This window comes from Chanos chanos, chromosome 6 (genome assembly GCF_902362185.1).
Source record: "Chanos chanos chromosome 6, fChaCha1.1, whole genome shotgun sequence".
Taxonomy (NCBI): domain Eukaryota; kingdom Metazoa; phylum Chordata; class Actinopteri; order Gonorynchiformes; family Chanidae; genus Chanos; species Chanos chanos.
Window position 1 is genome coordinate 46,205,252 of NC_044500.1, and position 21,089 is coordinate 46,226,340.

At 44.0% G+C, this 21,089-nt stretch overlaps 2 protein-coding genes across 4 annotated transcripts; one reads left to right on the forward strand and one right to left on the reverse strand.

The window, feature by feature from the left end:
- The first annotated feature begins 12,115 nt into the window (after window positions 1-12,115).
- Window positions 12,116-14,028, forward strand: tcta (T cell leukemia translocation altered). Its single transcript, XM_030778717.1, has 3 exons — window positions 12,116-12,429; window positions 12,808-12,859; window positions 13,175-14,028. The coding sequence occupies exons 1-3, from the start codon at window positions 12,219-12,221 to the stop codon at window positions 13,215-13,217; spliced, it is 306 nt and encodes a 101-aa protein (XP_030634577.1). The 5' UTR covers window positions 12,116-12,218; the 3' UTR covers window positions 13,218-14,028.
- A 44-nt stretch (window positions 14,029-14,072) lies between these two features.
- glyctk (glycerate kinase) lies at window positions 14,073-20,881 on the reverse strand. Of its 3 annotated transcripts, none has more exons than XM_030778714.1 (5): window positions 20,800-20,881; window positions 18,755-19,159; window positions 17,291-17,442; window positions 16,677-16,852; window positions 14,073-15,561 (listed from the first exon to the last, which is right to left on the reverse strand). In XM_030778714.1, exons 2-5 carry the CDS (start codon window positions 19,108-19,110, stop codon window positions 14,686-14,688), a joined length of 1,560 nt encoding a protein of 519 aa, XP_030634574.1. In that variant the 5' UTR covers window positions 19,111-19,159; window positions 20,800-20,881; the 3' UTR covers window positions 14,073-14,685. The 3 variants fall into 3 exon arrangements, with proteins under 3 accessions (XP_030634574.1, XP_030634575.1, XP_030634576.1); XM_030778715.1 differs by lacking the exon at window positions 20,800-20,881 and adding an exon at window positions 19,878-20,083; XM_030778716.1 differs by lacking the exon at window positions 20,800-20,881 and having other exon boundaries at window positions 18,755-19,184.
- Between the last annotated feature and the right edge of the window lie 208 nt (window positions 20,882-21,089).

Below are 21,089 nucleotides of genomic sequence, written 5' to 3' on the forward strand. Positions count from 1 at the left end.
CTACTGCATAGTCTGGCAGAGGCAGCACGGATGCTCTGGTACCTCCTGCCAGAGGGTAGGAGGGTAAAATGGATGTGGGAAGGGTGGGTAGGCTCCTTCACAATGCTGAGGGCCTTTCGGGTGCACCGTGCATTGTAGATGGCCTGTATGGATGGGAGAGCAGTTCCTATGATCTTTTCAGCTGTCTTCACTATCTGCTGTAGGGACTTGCGATCGCAGGCTTTGCAGTTCCCATGCCAGACAGTGATACAGCTGGTCAGAATGTTTTCTATGGTGCCTCTGTAGAATGTGGTGAGGATGGATAGGGGGAGACTCGCCCTCTTCAGGCGCCGCAGGAAGTGGAGACACTGCTGGGCCTTCTTGGACAGCGCAGTGACATGTGACGACCAGGAGAGGTCCTCTGTGATGTGCACTCCCAAGAACTTAGCGCTGCTGATTCTCTCTACGTCCGTACCATCAATGGTCAGGGGGGTATGGTGGGTGCTGGTCTTTCTGAAGTTGATGATGACCTCCTTAGTTTTCCCCATGTTTAGGAAGAGGTTGTTGACTTTGCACCACGCTGCTAGTTGGTCCACTTCTGCTCTGTATAGAGATTCATCATTGTTGCTGATGAGGCCTACCAATGTAGTGTCGTCAGCAAACTTTATGATGAGGTTGGAGATGGATGATGCTGTGCAGTCGTGGGTCAGCAGGGTGAACAGGAGCGGACTGAGCACACAGCCCTGTTGAGTGCTGGTGCTCAGTGTGATGGACCTGGAGGTAATGCTGCCAATTTGGACTGACTGTGGCCTCCCCGTGAGGAAGTCAAGCACCCAGTTGCAGACAGAGGTGTTAAGGTCCTGCTGGCTCAGCTTTCCTATCAGGTGTTGAGGTATGATTGTGTTAAAAGCTGAGCTGAAGTCAATGAACAACATCCTCACATAGCTGTTCGTTCTCTCCAGGTGGGACAGTGTGGGAGAGACTCCCCGGTCAGGGCCAGATGTGACTGAGTCCCTTCTCCACACTCAGTGCTCTACTTCCTATACTAAGTTCTTCTTCTTTGAAAAATAAATTCTAAGTTTCAAAACATGCAGTGTAAGTTTATTGCATTCAGTGGTGAGCAAAATACAACAAACTGAGTCAGGTCCCAGGGAGTGACTGAATTTAATACAGAAAATCATGCACTTATATCTAAAATTTTACCTGTACGCAAAACCTATGTAACCAATAAACGCATAACACGGTTGTATGGTAACACCCCTTACATCATCCGTTTTTGCATGGTCCATCCCATTCACTTCCAGAAATTTCCCCAAATTTTCCCAGAATTTCATTATTCCATACATCATTGTTTCCGATTTCCTTTTTTGGCTAAGTAAAAATGATGATTCAGCCATGTCCTTACTGTACTTTGGACACTTTACCATGTCCCCGATCTTACCTCAGATATTTTACCCCTTAATGCAGGTGTTCATTATCAAGTGATGGCTAGTCCATGCAAGGCGGACACTGACGCCACTACGCCCCAGTCATTACTTATGCTTCCCTGTCACTATAACCTAGATATTACCCTTTTTCATATTGCCTCTATATTTTGCTGATATTGCATCTTCCTTTTTTGGTATACCAAGGTCCTCTTCCATTGGCTTCAACTTACAGGGGCCTTCTTCCATTTCAGAGGCCTTCTTCCATTTCTCCAACAACAGGGCTGAGTGGAGGGCAGAGGTTATGGCATCTTCTGTGGAGTGGTTAGCGCGGTATGCAAACTGGAGGGGGTCCAGTGTGGAGGGCAGGCTGGACTTGATGTGTTTCATGACCAGCCTCTCAAAGCACTTCATGATGATGGGAGTCAGCGCAATGGGGCGGTAGTCATTGTGGCAGGACACAGGGGACTTCTTAGGCACTGGTATGATGGTAGTTGACTTGAAACACATGGGGACGACTGCCTGGAACAGCGAGATGTTGAAGATGTCAGCGAGAACATCTCCCAGCTGCTCAGCACAGTCCCTGATGGCTCGGCCTGGGATTCTGCGTGGGCCCGCAGCTTTGCGTGGGTTGACTCTTTCTCACGTCGTCTGCAGTCACCTGCAGAACCTGGTCATCCATCCAGGGGGTAGTTTTCACCGCCAGCACATTGTTCAGTCTCTCATACCGTGCGTAGAAGTCATTCAGTGCATCTGGGAGGGTGGGGTCATTGTCGCAGGTCTTAGGAGGAGGCTTGTAGTCAGTGAGGGTCTGGATGCCTTTCCACAGATGCCGTGCATCTTTGCTGTTAGTGAAGAGGCTGTTGATTCTTTAAGCATATTGTCTTTTCGCCTCCCTGATGCCACGCGACAGGTTGGCCCGTGCTGTCTTGAGGGCTGACTTATCACCAGATCTGAATGCATCATTTCGGGTCCTCAGCAGTGCTCGGACTTCTGCTGTCAACCATGGCTTCTGGTTGGCCCGCGAAGAGATGGTTTTGGTGACTGTGACGTCACCTGTGCACTTGTTGATGTAGGCCATCACTGTCTCTGTGTATTCCTCCAGATCAATGTGTTCACTGGAGGATGCTGCCATTTTGAACATGCCCCAATCAGTGCTCTCAAAGCAGTCCTGAAGAGCTGAGACAGACCCCTCTGGCCAGACTCTGATCTGTCGCTGAACCGGATTTGCAGTTTTCAAAAGTGGCCTGTATGCTGGAATTAGCATAACTGAGATGTGGTCTGAGTTTCCGAAGTGGGGGCGGGGGAATGCTCTGTATGCATTCTTCTCATTAGTGTAAATGAGGTCTAGCATGTTGTTTTCCCTGGTGGCAAAGTTTACATGTTGGTGAAATTTGGGTAGTACAGTTCATAGGTTTGCATGATTGAAGTCCCCAGCAATGATGAAAAATCCATCGGGGTGAGCGGTTTGTTGTACACTGATGTCGTTGTGTAGTTCACGCAGTGTCTTTGAGGCAGTGGCGCTCGGGGGCAAGTACACGGCCACAATAACAACAGCAGTGAATTCTCGTGGCAAATGGTACGGTCTGCATTTAACAATAGCAAATTCCACAACTGGAGAGCAGTGTTTAAGAACCATCGTAGCATTCACACACCATTCCTTGTTGATGTAGACACACAAGCCACCACCGCGGGTCTTACCAGACAAGGAGGATGCCCTGTCGGCTCGGTAGCATGCTAATCCATTGAGCTGAATGGCTGTGTCCGGAATGTTGCTGTGTAGCCAAGTTTCTGTGAAGACAAAGATACAGCAGTTCTTCGTTTCACTCTGAGATGTCCGTCGGAGCCGTATGCAGTCTAGTTTGCTTTCTAGAGAGCGTACGTTTGTGAGTGTAATGGATGGGACAGCTGGTCTGGAGGGAGTAGCCTTTAGCCTGGCACGAATGCCTCCACGCGCTCCATCTTAACATATTTCTCCTTTCAAGGGTCTTGGTGTGATTGTTTTGGTCTGCACCCGAATGCAATTACTGTGTTCACACCTCCCCAAACGAATCACACCAAGGAGGAAAATGAACCAGAGTCCGATTTAACTGGACTAAAAAGCGCAGTTGTGAAAACACCCTTAGTCAGATTTGCTCAATATGGATGCTGTGTAATCGGGGCATGGTTATTTACAATTTGCTAGACAAGGTCTTTATGGGCAGAATCACTTAAATGAGAGAGATGAGTCTCTAGGGTCTCCAACATCTCAGAATTCTGCAAACCTACACAGGGCAACAAAGTATTCGATAACCGGAGGCCATCCTCCTCGTGATTGTACGACGGGGAAAATACAGACACAAAAACAGCGCTGACATCAGCAGACTTAGTGGACGATGAGGTTTGAGCAGCATGTCTAGAAACATAGGCCTTTAGCATACTGATGTGACAATCACGGGTTTTTCTCCTTCGTCAGGAGTAGGGTACTAATCACAAAGCCAGTGTCACTCAGCTTACGGTCAATGACATGAAGGCCAGAACTTTTTGTTTGTAACGTGGAACCGAAAACAGGAAGCAAAACTAAAACTTCATCACCAGGTTTAAAATCTCAAGTCACTGCATTTTTGTCAAAACGCAATTTCATTTTGTCTTGCAAAGCCAACAATGACTGACATGCTACCTGTGGAAAATATTTTAAAGCATTAAGGTTGTTCAAACTATTCCACTCTGTTTGACTAAGTGTCTAAGCTGCAATACTAAGTGTCATTTTATGTGACAGTCGCGTGTGTGCAGAAATGTGTCTGCACGCCCAAAAGAAGTCACACTAGAAGTCACACACAGCACATTTTGTGCTCAAGATAGATGTAAAATGCAATGTAATGAAGTTGTTTGTGTGGGGAAAAATATCACTTTGCATTATGACTGCACTTTTAGAAGGAAAATGTGCTTCATGACTATTGCCATAATGAAGTATGAATATTACAGGGACCTGTGCTTGCTTAGTTACTAAATGCTGCAAAATGTATCTGTGTGTTAGAACAATGAGCATTTATTATGTCGAAGGCAAGGCCACTGTGTGTCTGTAACACCTGGCAGCGAACGCTAAGTATCCTGTGTTCCATGAGAAGTTATCTTGCAAACCATGACATATGTCTTTGGACTTGTTTGTCTTACTGTATGAAAAGCTCTGCACTCCTTAACCTCGGAGAGAACTGCGCTTCATCTCTAAGGTGTGCTTCTCCCATGCTGCATGAAATAAAGAAGAAATGATTCATTAAATAAAGAGGAAATGATTCATTAAATCTGAAGTTTTGTTGTCCCTGAGACTTAGCAACTCTCCATACATGAGACTCCAAATTTCCATTACATACCTCACAAGCATGATGTAGGTGTTCACAAAATGAGCTCACGTAATCTAGCACATTATGACTAGACTTGCATTTTTCAGACATCCAGGTCTTTTTGAGCAATTTCGAAGGACGAAGCAGCAACAAGGTTAATTGACCAAAACGGTGACAATGTATCGTTGATGTGACATGCAAATGAACATGTCACTATTGTGAATTATTTTGTTCAGGCTCCCAATGCCGCTGTTGTGCCTAATGCCAGGATTGGACTACATGATACTTTTGTCTTTCACGATGGCCACTATGTCAGATTAGGCAATCATAGTGCCATAAACTCTTGCCTACAGGTATGACCCTGATTAATCATTGAATGCTGCCTTTCACGACCCTACACGAGTTGATATGTCGTTGCGGAGGACGACTGTCATTCCTCATTTTGGTCAACGTCAAGGTACACATCGCAGGAGATGTCAGACTAGGCAGGAAAATACAAAAAAATTCTGACATGCCAGACTTTTCGTGTCGGGTGTCATGGGGCATCCCTTGCAAGTGCCATAGGTGCTCACTGTGGCCAATTTAAAACAAAAGATGCCATCTCCAGACGGTACTACAGGTCAGGAATGTCTCAGGACATTGATGGTTGGGTAAGTTCATCTTCAAGATGTAAATTGGTAATTAGTATACTGCATTTATGGGCCTATGCAGCTTGATTGCCACTGATATAGCCTCATATGCCAGCTTTAAAAGATAGAAGCTGGGAACCTATTTCATTGATGTTACAAATATGTCCAAACCAATCACATCAACTGAGTAAAGGCAGGTCTAAAGTGAATGCAGCGATTAAAACCAGAAAATACATATGATTCCACCACAAACAAATGTCATTTTATCCCCTTAGTTGCACAATTTTGTAATAATTTCAGCAATGACTGAAAAGGTAGGATCAATTTTGTTTAAATGTGCCTATAATGGACAGTCAAAGGCCAAAGGTTATGTGGTATAAATTCCAGCCATACACAATAATACAATCTTTCATATTTAATAATCGCTTTTGCATGCTTAGGTGTTGAAGTGTCAAGAACACCAGTGGAAACAGACCCTGATAAAAACACAGCATATCCCATTGACGTGTGTTCACATTATATTTCATATTTCTAGTAGTAGATCTAGTTCAGGTGAAAGGGAGATGGAAAATTCTAGGCATGGACCTAACTGGAAAATTGTCAAAAACCCAAAGCGGATATGAATATATATGTGTAATGATTAACTACTTCAGCAAATGGCCAGGGGTCTTCCCAATTCAAAGCAAAACTGCAGAGGAGGTGGTACGCTGCATCATTAAATGGTTTCACGAGTGTGGAGCACCTATTCGAATCCTAACAGACCAAGGTTGAGAGTTTGTGAACCAGGTATTTATACTGTTGTATTATGAATTGAGGTTGTTTTCTCAGCAAGCTAGACAAATTTCAGTCATAATGATTGGTTTTGTTTTAAGTAAATGCCTAATTGATCAGTATTGGTTTTGCAGACATCTTTGTCATTTGGACAAGTGTAATTTCAAACGATATGTATACTGTATACAGCATGCCTTATGGAAGATGATCTGCTTTACTGGTTATTTTGTGGCTATTCAAATAAATGTTGAACACACACACACACACACAGATATATATATATATGTCCTGTAGTTTATAATTGATTTACACTTGAATTATTTATTAGGTAAATGAGACTGTAGAACAAGTCCTGGCAGAGGAAGTTATTTCTGATAGGATAAGGCTGCAGGAAAAATTATTTGCACAAGTGCAGGAAGTCTTTCAATTTACAATTTGGTATTTAGCAGACGCTTTTAGCCAAAGTGACTTACAATAAGTGCATCAACCAGATCCCATTGCCCCATAAACAAAGATCACAATAAGGCTGTAGATTAATTACCCACAGTATCACGCTCCTGGAATTCTGTGACAATAAATGATAAAAAAACAAGACTTGCGATATAGGGACAAGGTTAGTAGGATTATTTTTTTATTGATATAGAAATGGAGGTTAGGCAGTGGGGGACAGGTGGGTTCTGAAGAGGTGGGTTTTCAGTTTCCTGCGGAAGATGGCATGAGATTCCGCAGTCCTGACTGAGTGAGGGAGGTCATTCCACCACCGCGGAGCAATGGCAGAGAAGAGGCGTGGTCAAGAAAAACTGCTGCCGGGTTTCCGAAGTGAGGGGACCGTCAGATGACCAGAGGTGGTAGAGAGGAGAGCTCTAGCAGGGATATAAGGAGTTATCAGAGACTGAAGGTAGGATGGGGCAGAGCCTCTTGTGGCCTGGTAGGCCAGCACCAGTGTCTTGAACTAGATTCAGGCTGCTACCGAAAGCCAGTGAAGTGCAGTAAGAAGCGGAGTGACATGAGAGTGCTTTGGGAGATTGAATACCAGGCGTGCAGCAGCATTCTGAACAAGCTGAAGCAGCCTGATGGCGCAGGTCGGTAAGCCAGCCAGTAAGATGTTGCAGTATTCGAGGCGGGAGATGACAAGTGCTTGGACCAAGAGCTGGGTTGCTTGTTGCGTGAAGAAGGGGCGGGTTCTCCTGATGTTGTAGAGGGAGAATCTACAGGATCGAGTGACTGTCGTGATGTGGCTAGAGTAGTTCAGCTGGTCGTCAAGGGTCACGCCAAGGTTTTTGGCTGCTCTGGAGAGGGACACCACAGAACTCTCAATGGTGATCAAAGCGTCGATCGTTGGGGAGCTCTTAGAGGGAAAAAAGAGAAGCTCCGTTTTCTCCAGGTTGAGCTTGAGATGGTTAGCGGACATCCAGGAGATGATGTCGGCTAAGCGGGCTGCAATGCAAGGCTGGACCTGAGAGTCGGAGGGGGAGAAGGAGAAGAACAGCTGTGTGTCATCAGCGTAGCAGTGGTAAGAGAGACCGTGGGCGGAGATAACTTGTCCGAGTGATCTGGTGTAAAGAGAGAAAAGGAGTGGACCAAGTACAGAACCTTGTGGGACCCTAGTCTGGAAAGGGCGGGGGGAGGAGATCGATTCCCCCCAAGAAACCTGGTAAGAACGGCCAGAGAGATAGGACTCGAGCCATGCGAGTGCAGATCCTGCGAAGCCCAGCCCAGCAAGGGATAAGAGGAGAATCATCTTGAAAAATGTAGTAGTAACATGTTCATAAAAAGAAGGACCGGCCACGTGATCCTCTCAAAAATAGGCCCATATAAGAGTTTTGACTGGGACATTGCCCGCTGTACACCTGGACAAGAGCTGGAGAGTGAGGTATAATTGTTTTATAATTGATCACAGAGGATGTAATTGATGTGATTACTTTACAAATAATGTATCAAAGAGGGCAGATTCGTGGGTAAGAGCCGCTAGGGCAGACGCTTAGGTCTGATTAGCCCCAGCTGGGTCACCTGAGTGATACCCGATGACCCCAGGAAATAACACTGATGACCTGCCCTAGCTTAGCATCAGGAGATGTTTTGCTACAACTACTGCTGTAAATAACATTTATCCACTGCATTCATTTGAGGAGGAGAGTACCAATATCCAATATCATCTATATCTAAAACTACACCTACATCTATAAACTACGTTTGTACTTTATTCAAAGAGGTCTGACAACCATGTAACTGTCGACTTTTCACCAAATAATTATCTCTAACTCTTTGAAAGGTCATCAGTGCCTATCCTACTGTGTTAGTGCATAACATCAGTAACAGAACTCCAAACAACGTGAAACTTATTGTCTCACATGACCGATGTTTGGAATGGGAAACAGCGTTGAGCTCAGCTCGAAATGTGTAATTTTTTCATTTCAATATGCAGAAATGAAAATGTATACACACTGTAGCGCAAGGATGTCATGTTAAAGTGTTAAATGCTGAGTACCAGTTTTTTGGCAATATGGCTGTCTTCCTATTTTAGATTGTTCTAAATCAGTTTGAACTACGTCAAGGAGTGGTGAATGAGAATCACCACTGGATATTGGTAAACTCTTCACTCCATTTAAAGCAATACAGCATGATGCAACCCACACAACGAAACGACAGCAGCATAGACAAGGGTTGTAACACAGCAGAGAAAGCACAATGTCACGTAGGCCTGACTGCCATTTCAGCAGAAAACAGAACCATGAGCGTGAAATGGTTAGGCTGCTGACCTTTTAGAGATCAATGCGCTGCTACTTCGATATGAGAAAAGCAAATTTGCCACTTCTGCAAGATTACAGATAGATCTGCGTTAGTCATTTCGTGAATTTTTTATATTCCAATACAATATACTTGTTTATAGTCTGAATTAACCCCTCGAGTTTTACTGTTAAAATCACCGTTATAATCGTTGGCTCAGTTAAAGCATGGACGAACCGCATGATAAGCAGCATATAGCCCATTCTTGCAAAAAAAAAAAAAAAAAGTAAAAGAAAAAAAGAAAAGAAAGAAATGGTTTATCGGCTTGAAATTATGTTTAACATTACTCTTAATGATCAAAGGACACAACCTTTTCGGGGTGTTCGCCACCACTAGGAATGTATTGGCTGGGTTTGACGTCAGGTTCTAGAAATGTACTACAAGAAAAAACAACAAAAACAAACCTCACACTTACAAGTGCCGAGGTAAAAATAAATAAATAAATAAATAAATAAATAAATAGATTGGGGGGGGGGGGGGGGGGCGTTTCACTTCAACACATGTGGCTGAGCCAAACTGAGCTTTACAGAATCGCGGTTTTCGGCGCTGATACAACACCGGTGCACACCTGCTGAGGATCGTTCTGAATGACATCTTTATACCCTACACAGGACTTATCAAAGATAGGGGGCAATGAAGCAACATTCCAAACAGAAGGGAGCACCGCAGTTCATTTTAAAAGTCAGTTGATGAAGGATGCAGTCGTGTGAAACTTTTCACGCTGTGATTTATGCAAAAATCCAACGGTTCTGCGCACCGTACAAATCCCAACAACCAACAGAACAGTGGAGAGAGGGAGAGTTGAACATGCTGTGTGAATACGTGAGGGAACTTGACGTGAAAACTCACTGAATGAAACTGTCTGTCAAAACATTTAACCTAAATTATAATATAGTAAGATTTCATTCTGTGAAGGCTGGCACCACAGGATAGGCCTAAGAAATCTAAAGTTGTTATACTGAGAACTGTCCTGGTTTAGTTAGACTTATTTAGCTCTATATTCAGACAAATCCAAATTAAAGAACCGACTCTTGTCTTTGCTCTTAATTTGAAAGAGTTCAATTTCACCGCGATTAGTGCACCGCGTTTGTGTGTTGCATTTGTGAATGGACTATAGCCTAAATTCTAGTAGCCGTTGGTGTTCTGATTTTAACAGGGGAGAGATCGCTATACATTATCCTTCAAGCTACGCAGGTATTTATGCTGGTTCAGAGATCATTTTAGGATTTACTCTGGAGAACAACACTTTTCAACATTGCGAAGAACATTTGTCTTGCAAGTCGCAATGCCGTAGTGTTGTCTAAGTCAAAGACGTGCGATTAACACTCGCTTGTGTGCAGTTGAGAATTACTGGCGACAGACATGGAAATGAATCACTGTTCCATTCATCATTCTTCGAAGCCACTCGCCACAAAGTTTCATTATGCAAAATTCAGTCGTTAGCGTAATATAGACTATGATATTAGATTCACTGTTGTGCATGAACGCGCTTAAGGAGCGCGTGCATTGAATGTGCTCAATTTTTTCGGTGAACGGTGAACGCGAACGTATCCGTTTGCAACTTAAGAAGGTGAATTTGAGCGTCGTTCAGGTTGGTGCCAAGCTTATCCAAATTGTACCCGCCAGGTCTGAAAAAAAAGTGTCCGAACGCCAGCCACATCGTCATCAAATTTTTAAGTTCGGTGGGCAGGATATGTGTAATGAGTTGTTGCTTTTGTTTGAAGGGTATTATGCATGGTTTTGGTGGGTGGGTAGGGAGTACTGAGTATTTTGATGTACATTTGCATGTATGAGAAAACAAAGGAATTTACTTTGTGTTTTGCTTTTTTTTTTTTTTTACGGTATTTGCTTTTGCACTTCCACCAGTACAGCGCATAATTTATGAATGTACAAGTACACACAACAAGTGGGAAGTGGCAACGATCGAGGACTGGGGAGGGATGGGTAGGAGGAGGTTCTGAAAAAGATAAACTCAGGACAGCTCTTAAAAAAAAAAAAATTAAAAAAACGGAACAAATGAACTGGAATTGAGAGCTATGGACGTAAATTTACTCATTTTAATCTGCGTGAATTGAATTTTGGGCTAGCTCTTGTGAGGTGTGAATTTGCACAGCGCTGATCAGATTAGATTATCAGATTTATACGAGAAGGTGAAACCACATATTGCCTGTCGAAAGCAGCAGTGTAAACACTTACGAAAGTTCACGCATTGTGTTAACAGCATCACGAAAACCTAATTGTCTTGAGGAAATAGTTGGTGCCTTCCACGCCTTTGTTAAATTATAAAACAAAAATTACACTTTATAAATAATGCCTTTACTTCTGATTAGACACACTGAAGACTGGTCAGCTATATCTATAATTAGTTAAAAACACGAACAGATTGGCATATAGGCTGCAAATAAGAATCGAATTCCCTCCTAAAATATGAACTGGGACGAAGATTTCCCTACTCGTTTTGAGTGGTCTTCGGAGGACCTCTCATGTAAACTAATTTAACTGACTCGTGATTCTCTTAAATCCATTGCTGTTTACGAATCTTGTTTAACGAAGTGTGGGTTTACGGGATCCAAACATTAGATGGCACTCGACTGCATCTTAAAGACTACCCGGTTCTCTCAGATCTTATTACGTCGCTGGTTCAGAGGCCAAATATTCAGGGCACATCACAGATATTAGTTGCGACCAGATTGTTAACTGGACTACATACATCACTGCACTAGCTGAAAAAAGCGTAGGTCCTCAACACCTCAATGAGTAGGTATTCGCGCCCCCCGCCCCCCCCAATTTTGTATCTCTAAAATAAATTCGTCAGGGACGCAAACATAAATACGTGGCGTTCAGCTTGGGCACCTCACAACGCACACGGAGTGAAGTACTCGCTCAAGACGTTTTTTTTTTTTTTTTATAAATGACTGATGGCTCCTACGCGTTGGTGTTCCTTAGATTCTGTTTTGAGGTACAGCAAGGTTGAACCTTATGATACGGCAACTCCAATAAAACAACAGTTTTTCATTTTAGAGAAAAATGAAAGGGTAAAGGATTCCGCACTACCTCTCATTATTACCTTATATGGTCAAACCTTGACGCGCGTTCGGTTCAGTTGGCCATCTGCTGCGAGTTGGCCATCTGAACCATGCGTATTATTGACTGTGGTTGTGTTTACGTTAACCGTACAATCATTTAGTGTGTTTTACGGCGGGCATCAACATGTCTTGATTTTGCTAGACCATCCGTTGTCAGGATCATGGCGAGTGAAAACTAAGTTTACTAACAAGACACATAACTGTCGTTACAAAAAAACTAACATGGAGGAAGCTTGGGATTTCGAATTTGTGTCCCGTGTCGTTGACAGTTTAGTGTCATTCTTGTCAGAGTTTGTGGACGACTGGCTAGCCAACGATATGAGAGTAACGGTTTTTAAAATATTATTTAGCTGGCTCGTATTTAGTCTTATTGCTATTCACTTTGCCTGGAAAGTGTACGGCAGCACAGTCAACGATATGTACTACAGACAAGGTAAGCAAGACAAGTAGCCATGCTAATGCTAATGTTGTAACGCTGGCTAGCGTAGCTCACATGTCAAAGTCAAGATAGTAAATGTGTTGTGGTAAGCATAGTTGGTTTAAGAATACATATCTCAACGCGGTTTAATAATAGCAAACTTGTATAGTTTACTCTTTTTAGAAGGCACATTCCATAATTTTCCAAAACGAACTTATTATCATTGTGAATTCACAATTAATTAATTAGCTAGACATCCCTGATGTGCGCTCTTACATGCCTTCCGTCAAGCCATATGCCTGCAATACTGCAACAGCGCTTGAATCTGTATCACGACATTGCAACATTTTCCCTAAATCCTTCCAAATCAAACAATTCTTCACCTTTTTCAAGGCACCGGTGGACAAAACGGTGGTACTCCGGACACGGCACCTCATCATGGCTGGTAGGTGTTTGCAGGTGGCCTACAGGTTATTTCAAATAAACACCGTTCATAGCAAACTAATTTTATAAATGCAGTTAAACACTATAACACACACGTCAGACGTGGACCTGTCGGTGGTTTGTGACACACTGGGAAGATGCTTGAACCACACGTGAAGGGTAAATTAGTTGCGTGTAAACCGGTGACGTGGTTCGTGGAGTTCTGTGTATTTAACCATTGACATAACCTGTCCATATTAACAGTCTGTGCAAGATGATTTTTTGTACGTATCATTTAACAATTGTCTCTCCATGGTGGGTTCTTTTTTTGTGCCAGGGATAGTGCGTCGGGGGATGCCCTGAAGATTCACCGTGACTAACGCGAGACAAGGACGTTGCACAAAGCCCGTTAAGATCAGAATTCGACACAGGACAAATGATTACGTTACACCCGAAAACCGGAGCATTTTCATCTTGATTCCCAACAAGCTGTTCATGTACAGAGCCCATAAGAAGATGGTGTGTGGTCACATAAAACTCTGGGTGTATTCCGGTCAAGGCCATGAACCGTTTGCTCTTTGTTCTGTTCTGTTTAATTATAAAACCATCCATTCTGCTGAAGCAATATGCTGGAGGTGACATCAAAAAAAAAAAAAAGAACATGTCCTGGCATTTGCTCTCCTCAGCAGAAATGTTATGTAGTATAAAATGGGATCAGTTATTAAAAACATTTGACGTGATAATCTGGAAAGTGATGTGTGCATCTGAATTATAGGATAGCAGTGGCCTGCATACAGGTAAATGCAGATAAACCCATTATACCATCTGCCTTCTCATGGCATGATCAGAATGGACAGCCTGGTGCCTCTGGGCCAGAATCTCCACGGACCCGTTTCCGCTTAAAGATCAAATAACAATGATTGTGCTTGTGACTGTATTTCCTAGGAGCATAATAATAAGTGAAGGCCAGGGAGTTGTAGGATTGACGAACTAAGTGTTCGTTGTAACAGAACTGGTCTAGAGTTCTACCGGCTCCTGTATGATGTCGCTGTCATCTCCTACATTTGACTCTACTGGCTCGTTCTCTTTTTGGAGGAAAAGACAGTGAGGGTGACAGTGACCCAGTCTAGTAGATGAGTGAACTGGATTAAGAAGTATTGTAAGAGGGGTGTGTGTGTGGGTGTGTGTTTACAGTTTGCTGTGAAAATAAAGATCTGTACAGCCCAACCAGTCTGATAAGTGTTGTCTTTAGTAGATGAAAAATGAAACTTCGAAAGGAACACTGAGCTGTGTCAGAAGTTTCTAAAAAAAATTTTTACAATGGGAAAATTTTTAATTATTATTATTGTAATTATTATTATTATTATATTTTTAAGAAATGTTAAACATTTACCCATTACATCACATGTACCCACTTTGGTGTTACTGATTGGCTCCTTTGCAAATTATGTCCATCCTTGCAGACTGAAGAGCACAGCACATGTTGCCATGGTATCATCACATTCTGAAAACACTGGAAAGTTCATAACCCCTTGAGATGAGTTTTCTCAGTTCAGGGTGAACACTAATGTTGACATCAGTATGAACGTGCTCAGTAGGCGATCTGTAGGAGGATGAGGGGGGGGATGCCCCCCCCCCCCGCCCCCCATTTACAAAATGACCAAAATGGATCCCGCTTGTTAACCTGCCATCCCCCTATATACTCTATAGAGTAGTGTTAGTGACCAATGGGCTATCCCCCCTGTTAAAAAATAACAAATCGCCTACTGAACATACTGGTTAAAAGTGATTGTTAGCCTCATAACCAGTCAGTCTGTCATACTGCGGGCATGTTTGTCCAGTCGGGTTCTATTGGGCTGGGGACGGAAGCAGCAGCACATGCACATCCATCACGTTGGTACCAGTGAGTCCAGGCAGAAGCAGCCTCCTCCCGCTGGACAGACGCGAAAGGAATGTGTACGAGTCATTGTCGCCAAGGAAACCAGCGACATCGAGCCCCTGTTGGTCCGCCTCCTCTGCCAAGTCGCTGTTGGTGACTGCGCCCGCTGCCTCCGTGGGACCGTCCTGGCCATCTGTCCCGCCGCTAAGGAACACTGCTCCTTTAAGCCCCGCCTCCTTGAGCTCCAATCCCACGCGGACTGCCAGCTCCTGGTTCCGACCACCACGACCCTTACCGGTGAGCTGAACGGTGGGTTCTCCCCCTGCTAGAACACAGGTGGCGCCCCAACCCTCCTCTCTAGCCTCCTCTAGAACCCTCATGGTTCTGCACAAGTCCCAGCTCTGCACGCCAGCGTCCTGACCCACCTGCAGGATTTGGTCTGCCAGGCCAGGAGGGGGCGCCTTTCCAGGAGCGCAGGCAAAGCGGGACAGCAGGCCGTACAGACGGGCCACAGCACGGACATCACCGCACACCCCCGGTGACATCACCAGGGGCCGGAACCCCAGCTCGCGTGACTTGCGTCTGGCACATTCAAGAGCGATGCCGTTGGAGCCGATGATGGTATTGAGAACGTGGTTGGCGCCCTCTTGTGGTTGTGGGGAGGCAGAGCAGGGTGTGGTTTTCTGAAGCACCTCTTTGACAGCGGCTGGGAGGGAAGCGGAGAGCCCGTAGCGGTCCAGAATGGCCCAGACTTCCTCTTGATGTGTTTCACTCTGAACTGTTGGACCACTGGCTATCAGGTCAAGAGGATCTCCAATCACATCAGAGAGAATGAGGGCGACCACCTGAGACAGACAGAGAGAGAGAGTAGGAGACAAGGACCCAGATCCAATAACAAGACATCATTAGAGCAGGCGTGCCTAACTCAGCATGCTCTTCATGTCAAAGCACCGGTGTGGTCTCTCATTGGCTAAAGATTTTACACACATCATGCCCAGGTAAACATTACTTACTCACTATCTAAGTCGCTTATCCTGATTAGGGTCCCAGCGCTCAGGGCGAAAGGCGGGGAAACCTGGACAGGTCGCCAGTCCATTGCAGGGCAGACACACATACTCACACACACATTCATACCTAAGGGCAATTAAGTGTCTCCAATTCACCTAACCTGCATGTCTTTGGACTGTGGGAGGAAACCGGACATGCAAACTCCACACAGAAAGGACCCTGGCCGCTCGGCTGGGAATCGAACCTGAGAACTTCTTGCTGTGAGGCGACAGCGCTACCCACGGCGCCACCGTGCCGTGGTACAATCACAGAAGATCCAAAAGATATTGTTAAAATCTGTGAGAATTGTTATGGAGCTCTTTATAAATCCAATTTGTCTGTTTCCGCTAGTCTCTGATTAAGAGGTAAGAGGTCAAAAAAGCTAGTGCACAGGATTTGACCATTGCTGCCTTACAGTTAAATAAGTGATCCTGCTCTTGGCGTCTGACTGTGGCCCGAGCTGCATCATAAATGCCCCCCCCCCCCTCCCCCGTTCTTCCTCTTTTTCACCCGATTTAGTCACGACCAGTTCCTTCACACCTCCTTCCCCAATGCTCGTACAAACCCCCCCCCCCCTGCCGGCTGGGGAGGGCCGCAGACTACTATCTGCCCCCTCCAAAACATGAGGAGTCACTGACTGCATCTTTTCACCGGACCAGGGAGTTACCGTTGCAGCAACAGGGATCCGATCCCCTTACTGGCTACCTACACACAAACACCACGAATTGCGTTTTTACGGACACCCGGCCAAGCCAGAAGCACCAAGTACAGGTTTCTATGGTGGGGGGGGGCCAGTGTCTTTTCCCATCATTTTCTACTAGCAGCATCTCTTCAGGACCACCGGAAGAGCAAGGCAGTAACATGAGATTCACCGAAAAACAGGGGACCCTGGACAGGGAAGCCACATCTGTACCTGGGCAGGGTAGGCACATCTGGCCAGGCCTCCACCCTTCAGCAGAGACAGGGAACGCCTGACCGTGTTCAGCTCCTGAATGGTCGCCCCTGCAGCAGCCAGTCTTCTGGTCACGTCCTGCTTCTCCTGCAAAGAAATGGGCGGAGCTGGAGCCGGCAAGAGGGCGGAGCCACCTCCTGTGGTTGGATGTCATAGTGAGAATCGTGTGCCGTAAAAGGGTTGCACAAACATGCATTTGTTTCATGCATATCTGAAAAGCTGAAATGACTTTATGTTGACACAAAACAACGAATATGTGATGCAATAAGATTTTTTTTCAATGTGTGAATTTAGCAGGCACGTTTATCCTGGTGGTGTACATTTTATGATGCTACACATTTATAGCAAACTCTTCTCTGCATGTTCATTCTACAAACTTTCCACTCATTCAACATTTCCATCCTGCTGTGGTTACAGATACAAACTATTTATGAAGAACAAAAAAAGAAAGAGAAAAAAAGAAAAAAGCACAAATTTCAAAAGTCAGTGTTATGGATAAGAACTTCTGTATCCAAATATCCGAACACATGTCCGTTAGCACAGGTGTCGCTCTGCTGGAGGAAGGGGTCTTATACCTGAGATGAGCACCAGCAGTAGGTCTTTCTCAGTCAGGGCACTGGCCAGCTCCCGAATGCACTCGGCTGATCTCTGGGCGTCTGAATCTGGGAGATTGTGCTTGGCCCCCTCCATCACTGCAATCCTGCTGCCTTCCCCAAGCAGCATCTGACTGAACACATTTACATTATATTAAATTACAACACAGTACACTGCACTACAGTCCTGCAAAGACTTACGTAACCAATACATTCATCAGTCAGAGCAGTGCTGTCTGATAAGCGCATGGCCAGCAAGCCTGTGAATTACTGTGTTGTGTCACTAACATCATAACAGTGGAATGCTGTGACTCCAAAGTGAGACAAAGCTTAGAAGAGCAAATATTAGTAGTACAAATATTAGTAGGAGATTAAGTTTTAGGCTTTGAATTTCAGGCGCCAAGGTTGGTCATAACCTTACGCATAATTACGAATTATCAGAGGCGGCAAAAGTACACACATTCTTTACTCAAACAGAAGTACAGATACTTGTGTAAACACGACTCTGGTAAAAGTAGAAGTACTGATTCAACTTCTTTACTCAAGTTAAAGTGAAAAAGTACAGGCTCTGAAATTTACTCAAAGTATAAAAGTAAAAAGTAGTCCTTTTAAGGAGATTTCTACCTGCTGATTCTGTGTAAAGCTTACTCCACCTCAAGTCAGTTTAATATAATTCAAAGACTACTGAACCATTCTAACTTCAAATAAAATAAAAAACAATATACTGAAAACACTGAACATTAACTTCTCTCCAATGTGCAAATCAGTTTTCAATGTCAGCAACAGAACTTGAAACATTATGATCAACACGAGAACATGATGCACTATGATGCAAAATAAAAATAATTGATAATTCCCCTCAAATGCACTAAAACTAAAGTAACCAGCCTGTTTTGAAAACAGAAAGGAGTAGAAAGTACAGATATTTGTGTTAAAACGGAGGGGGTAAAAGTATAAAGTTGTCAGAAAAATAAATACTCAAGTAAAGTACAGACACCTGAAAATTCTACTCAAGTACAGGAAACGACGTGTTTGTGCTTTGTTACTTCCCACCTCTGTGAATTATGAGGGTTTCTGCTTTAACTTTTCACAAACACGCCTGCTCCAGCTGATGAGAACTCTGTGGAACTCCTGACTGATACATTCAGGTATAGCTGATTAGGGATGGAATGAAATCTCACACTGTTGTGGTTGCATTGAGAGTACCCATGGGGCTTTTCTATTTAGCCAGGTTTCTCAATTCACCAAATAACTGCAGGCTCAAACTGCCCAATACAAGAACAGCCAGGAAACAGACCGCCTTGACCTTTGACATTTGACTTGTCCAGCGAACTGGGAAAATCTTTTATAAAATGGACCACCGAGAGGAATTTTTTTTTTTTTTAAATTGCTGATCAAAATATTGATCCTCTAGTTTCTGTGCTGACTGTTGCTATGTGTCAGTACCTCTTCCCATGGGTCCTCAGTGTCTCCTGGATACCATGGGGAACACTGACAACCCCTCGCACCAGGTGATCTCCCACAATCTTCTCTGCTTCGGCCGCCATGCCAAGCACGGCTTTGCCGAAGCCGACCAAGTGGAGGTTTCTCTGGAGACTGAAGCTACGCCCAGAGACCAGCAGCTCATCTCCACGTCTCTCCAGACTCCTCCGGACCACGCTGTCGGGCTGAACTCCCTCTACAGCCGCGGCGAAGATTACTCGTGCTCTCTCCTCCAATGACATGGCTCGAACGCTCAGAAACCCTGCCCTCAGGGGCCGCCACAGACTGGGCACGCGGGACAGAGAGAGAACTCGAGTCATAGGCCAATCAGATAGTCCCGACGTGGAGAGGAGGGCCAAAACTTAACACCTAGCATAAGGAAACAGACAAAGTCCTGTGAACACACAAACACACACACAAAAAAAATCCAGTTCTTTACAATAATGCTTCCACTAACAGAATATTGTAACCAACACAAAACCTAGCTGACCTAGCGAATATGGTAACTCTGTATTATCAAATTTTACAACAAATTTAAAGAGTAGATGGAGTTATTCATGCCTTAACACAACCAGATGGTGTAAATACTATTCATTAATACTGGTGTATACATAATCAACCTGGCAGAGGCACTATGCATGCATGCTGTCTTAAACATTATATTCAGTTACTATCATTCACCATTCTGCTCATTATACCGTAACGCTTTTGACAAAACTACACCCCAGACAGATTAGACTTTGAACCCTTTTGCCTAACAGTTTAGTCTCGATGTGAAAGTGTCTGCGGTCAAATGAAAGATAAAACTCTATATGCAGATAAGAGGTGTGCAAGTTTTCCATTACTAAAAAAAGAGGACTGCACTACCATTTGCCTCTAAAAAATAACCAGCTAATGTAAAATCATTTTCAAAATAAAAGCCCCTGATGAGTTTAAATGAACCATGTTGTCACATAATGTTAAGTCAACTAAGGATAAGATACTTGAATTTAACCTTTGCCCACAAAGAATCTCTTGATGTTGTCTTGAAAACTGAACTAGGTCAAGCCTTTCTCCACCAGCACAGAATTCACAGCTGTGTACTTACCTGCACACTTGGTCAGGCAACCTCTGGATCTGTGAACCAAGAGTTTAGTCAAAGCTATGGGGCAGAGTAAACCAGAGGAGACTGCCCAAACAGATTTCCACAGGGACGTGTGTGCTGTGTGAGTAATGATTGACTACGTTTGACCAGAGGGAAGAGACAACACAGATCCACAAGCAATCAGTGCGTCCCTGGACGGGACGGAATGACTTTAGAAAAACTCAGAGGGGATCATTTTGTACCCTGTACTCTTTCTGTACTCTTGTGACACTGTCCACTGGGAGGTAAATTTGAGAAATCTGCTCATTGGCCGGATGATGACTGGACTGTTGGTTGGACAGTGAACCGGAGTGCCAGGTCTTTGTTACATAACCAGTCCAAAAATCAACCCAAATGCCGACAATAATAGTGGTCATAAAGCACTATAAAATTCTGTAGAAACTAATCTACATATACATAGCACTTAGGTCCTACAGACCAAAATCAACCACGAAAATCATGGTTGAAAGGAATCATCATACTCTCACAAGTATCCAAAGAATGCATCAGAAGAAAACGAAAACTAATTTTAAAAAAAGAAAGAAAGAAAGAAAGAAAGAAAGAAAAAAACTTTTTTTTTTCTCCGTACAGTCTGATTTGTAATAAGTACACTTGAGAAAAAAAAACCCTGTCTGATCTGTCGGAGCAGTTATGCAGTAAAACTAAAACAAACAAACAAACAAAACAAACAAACAAACAAACAAACACAAGATAACACCCAAGGCGGGGTTGGGGAAAGTTTTTAGCACATGACTGAAAAACATTCAGTTTTGTGACAGACATCACTGTGGTGAGTTAATTTAACGAGCTCATTGAGATTTGTTTGCCACGGTGATCACTGATTTAGAAAAACGACGATGAACAGTCTGTGGGAGCAGTCACTCACCTGCGTCATCACGTCCGTTCATTACACCTTTAAGGACATTAGTGGAACTAATTACAGTGTACGCTGCGTCTGCTCTCCAGTGACTCTGAGGACGGACTGTTTGTTTACGCCGCTTTCTTCTATGGATGATCAAAGAGATTATCGCTCGGTTCAGTGTCACATTACCTCCACCATCTGGTCGGAGGATAGAAGTACAACTGCGGTTACACAAAATTCAAGTATTCAAACCATCGCTCACGTTTTATTCTCTTATTCGTAACTCCTGTTTCACCTCCTCTTTTTCCCCCTTT

Excerpts from the sequence above, each read along its gene's own strand:
- tcta (XM_030778717.1), top strand. The coding sequence starts at position 12,219 with ATGGAGGAAGCTTGGGATTTCGAATTTGTGTCCCGTGTCGTTGACAGT. Across the intron at positions 12,430-12,807 it reads CGATATGTACTACAGACAAG|GCACCGGTGGACAAAACGGT; the intron begins GTAAGCAAGACA and ends ACCTTTTTCAAG. Across the intron at positions 12,860-13,174 it reads ACGGCACCTCATCATGGCTG|GGATAGTGCGTCGGGGGATG; the intron begins GTAGGTGTTTGC and ends TTTTTGTGCCAG.
- glyctk (XM_030778714.1), bottom strand. The coding sequence starts at position 19,110 with ATGACTCGAGTTCTCTCTCTGTCCCGCGTGCCCAGTCTGTGGCGGCCC. Across the intron at positions 16,853-17,290 it reads ACTGCTGGTGCTCATCTCAG|GAGGTGGCTCCGCCCTCTTG; the intron begins GTATAAGACCCC and ends ATCCAACCACAG. Across the intron at positions 15,562-16,676 it reads GATGTGCCTACCCTGCCCAG|GTGGTCGCCCTCATTCTCTC; the intron begins GTACAGATGTGG and ends TGTCTGTCTCAG.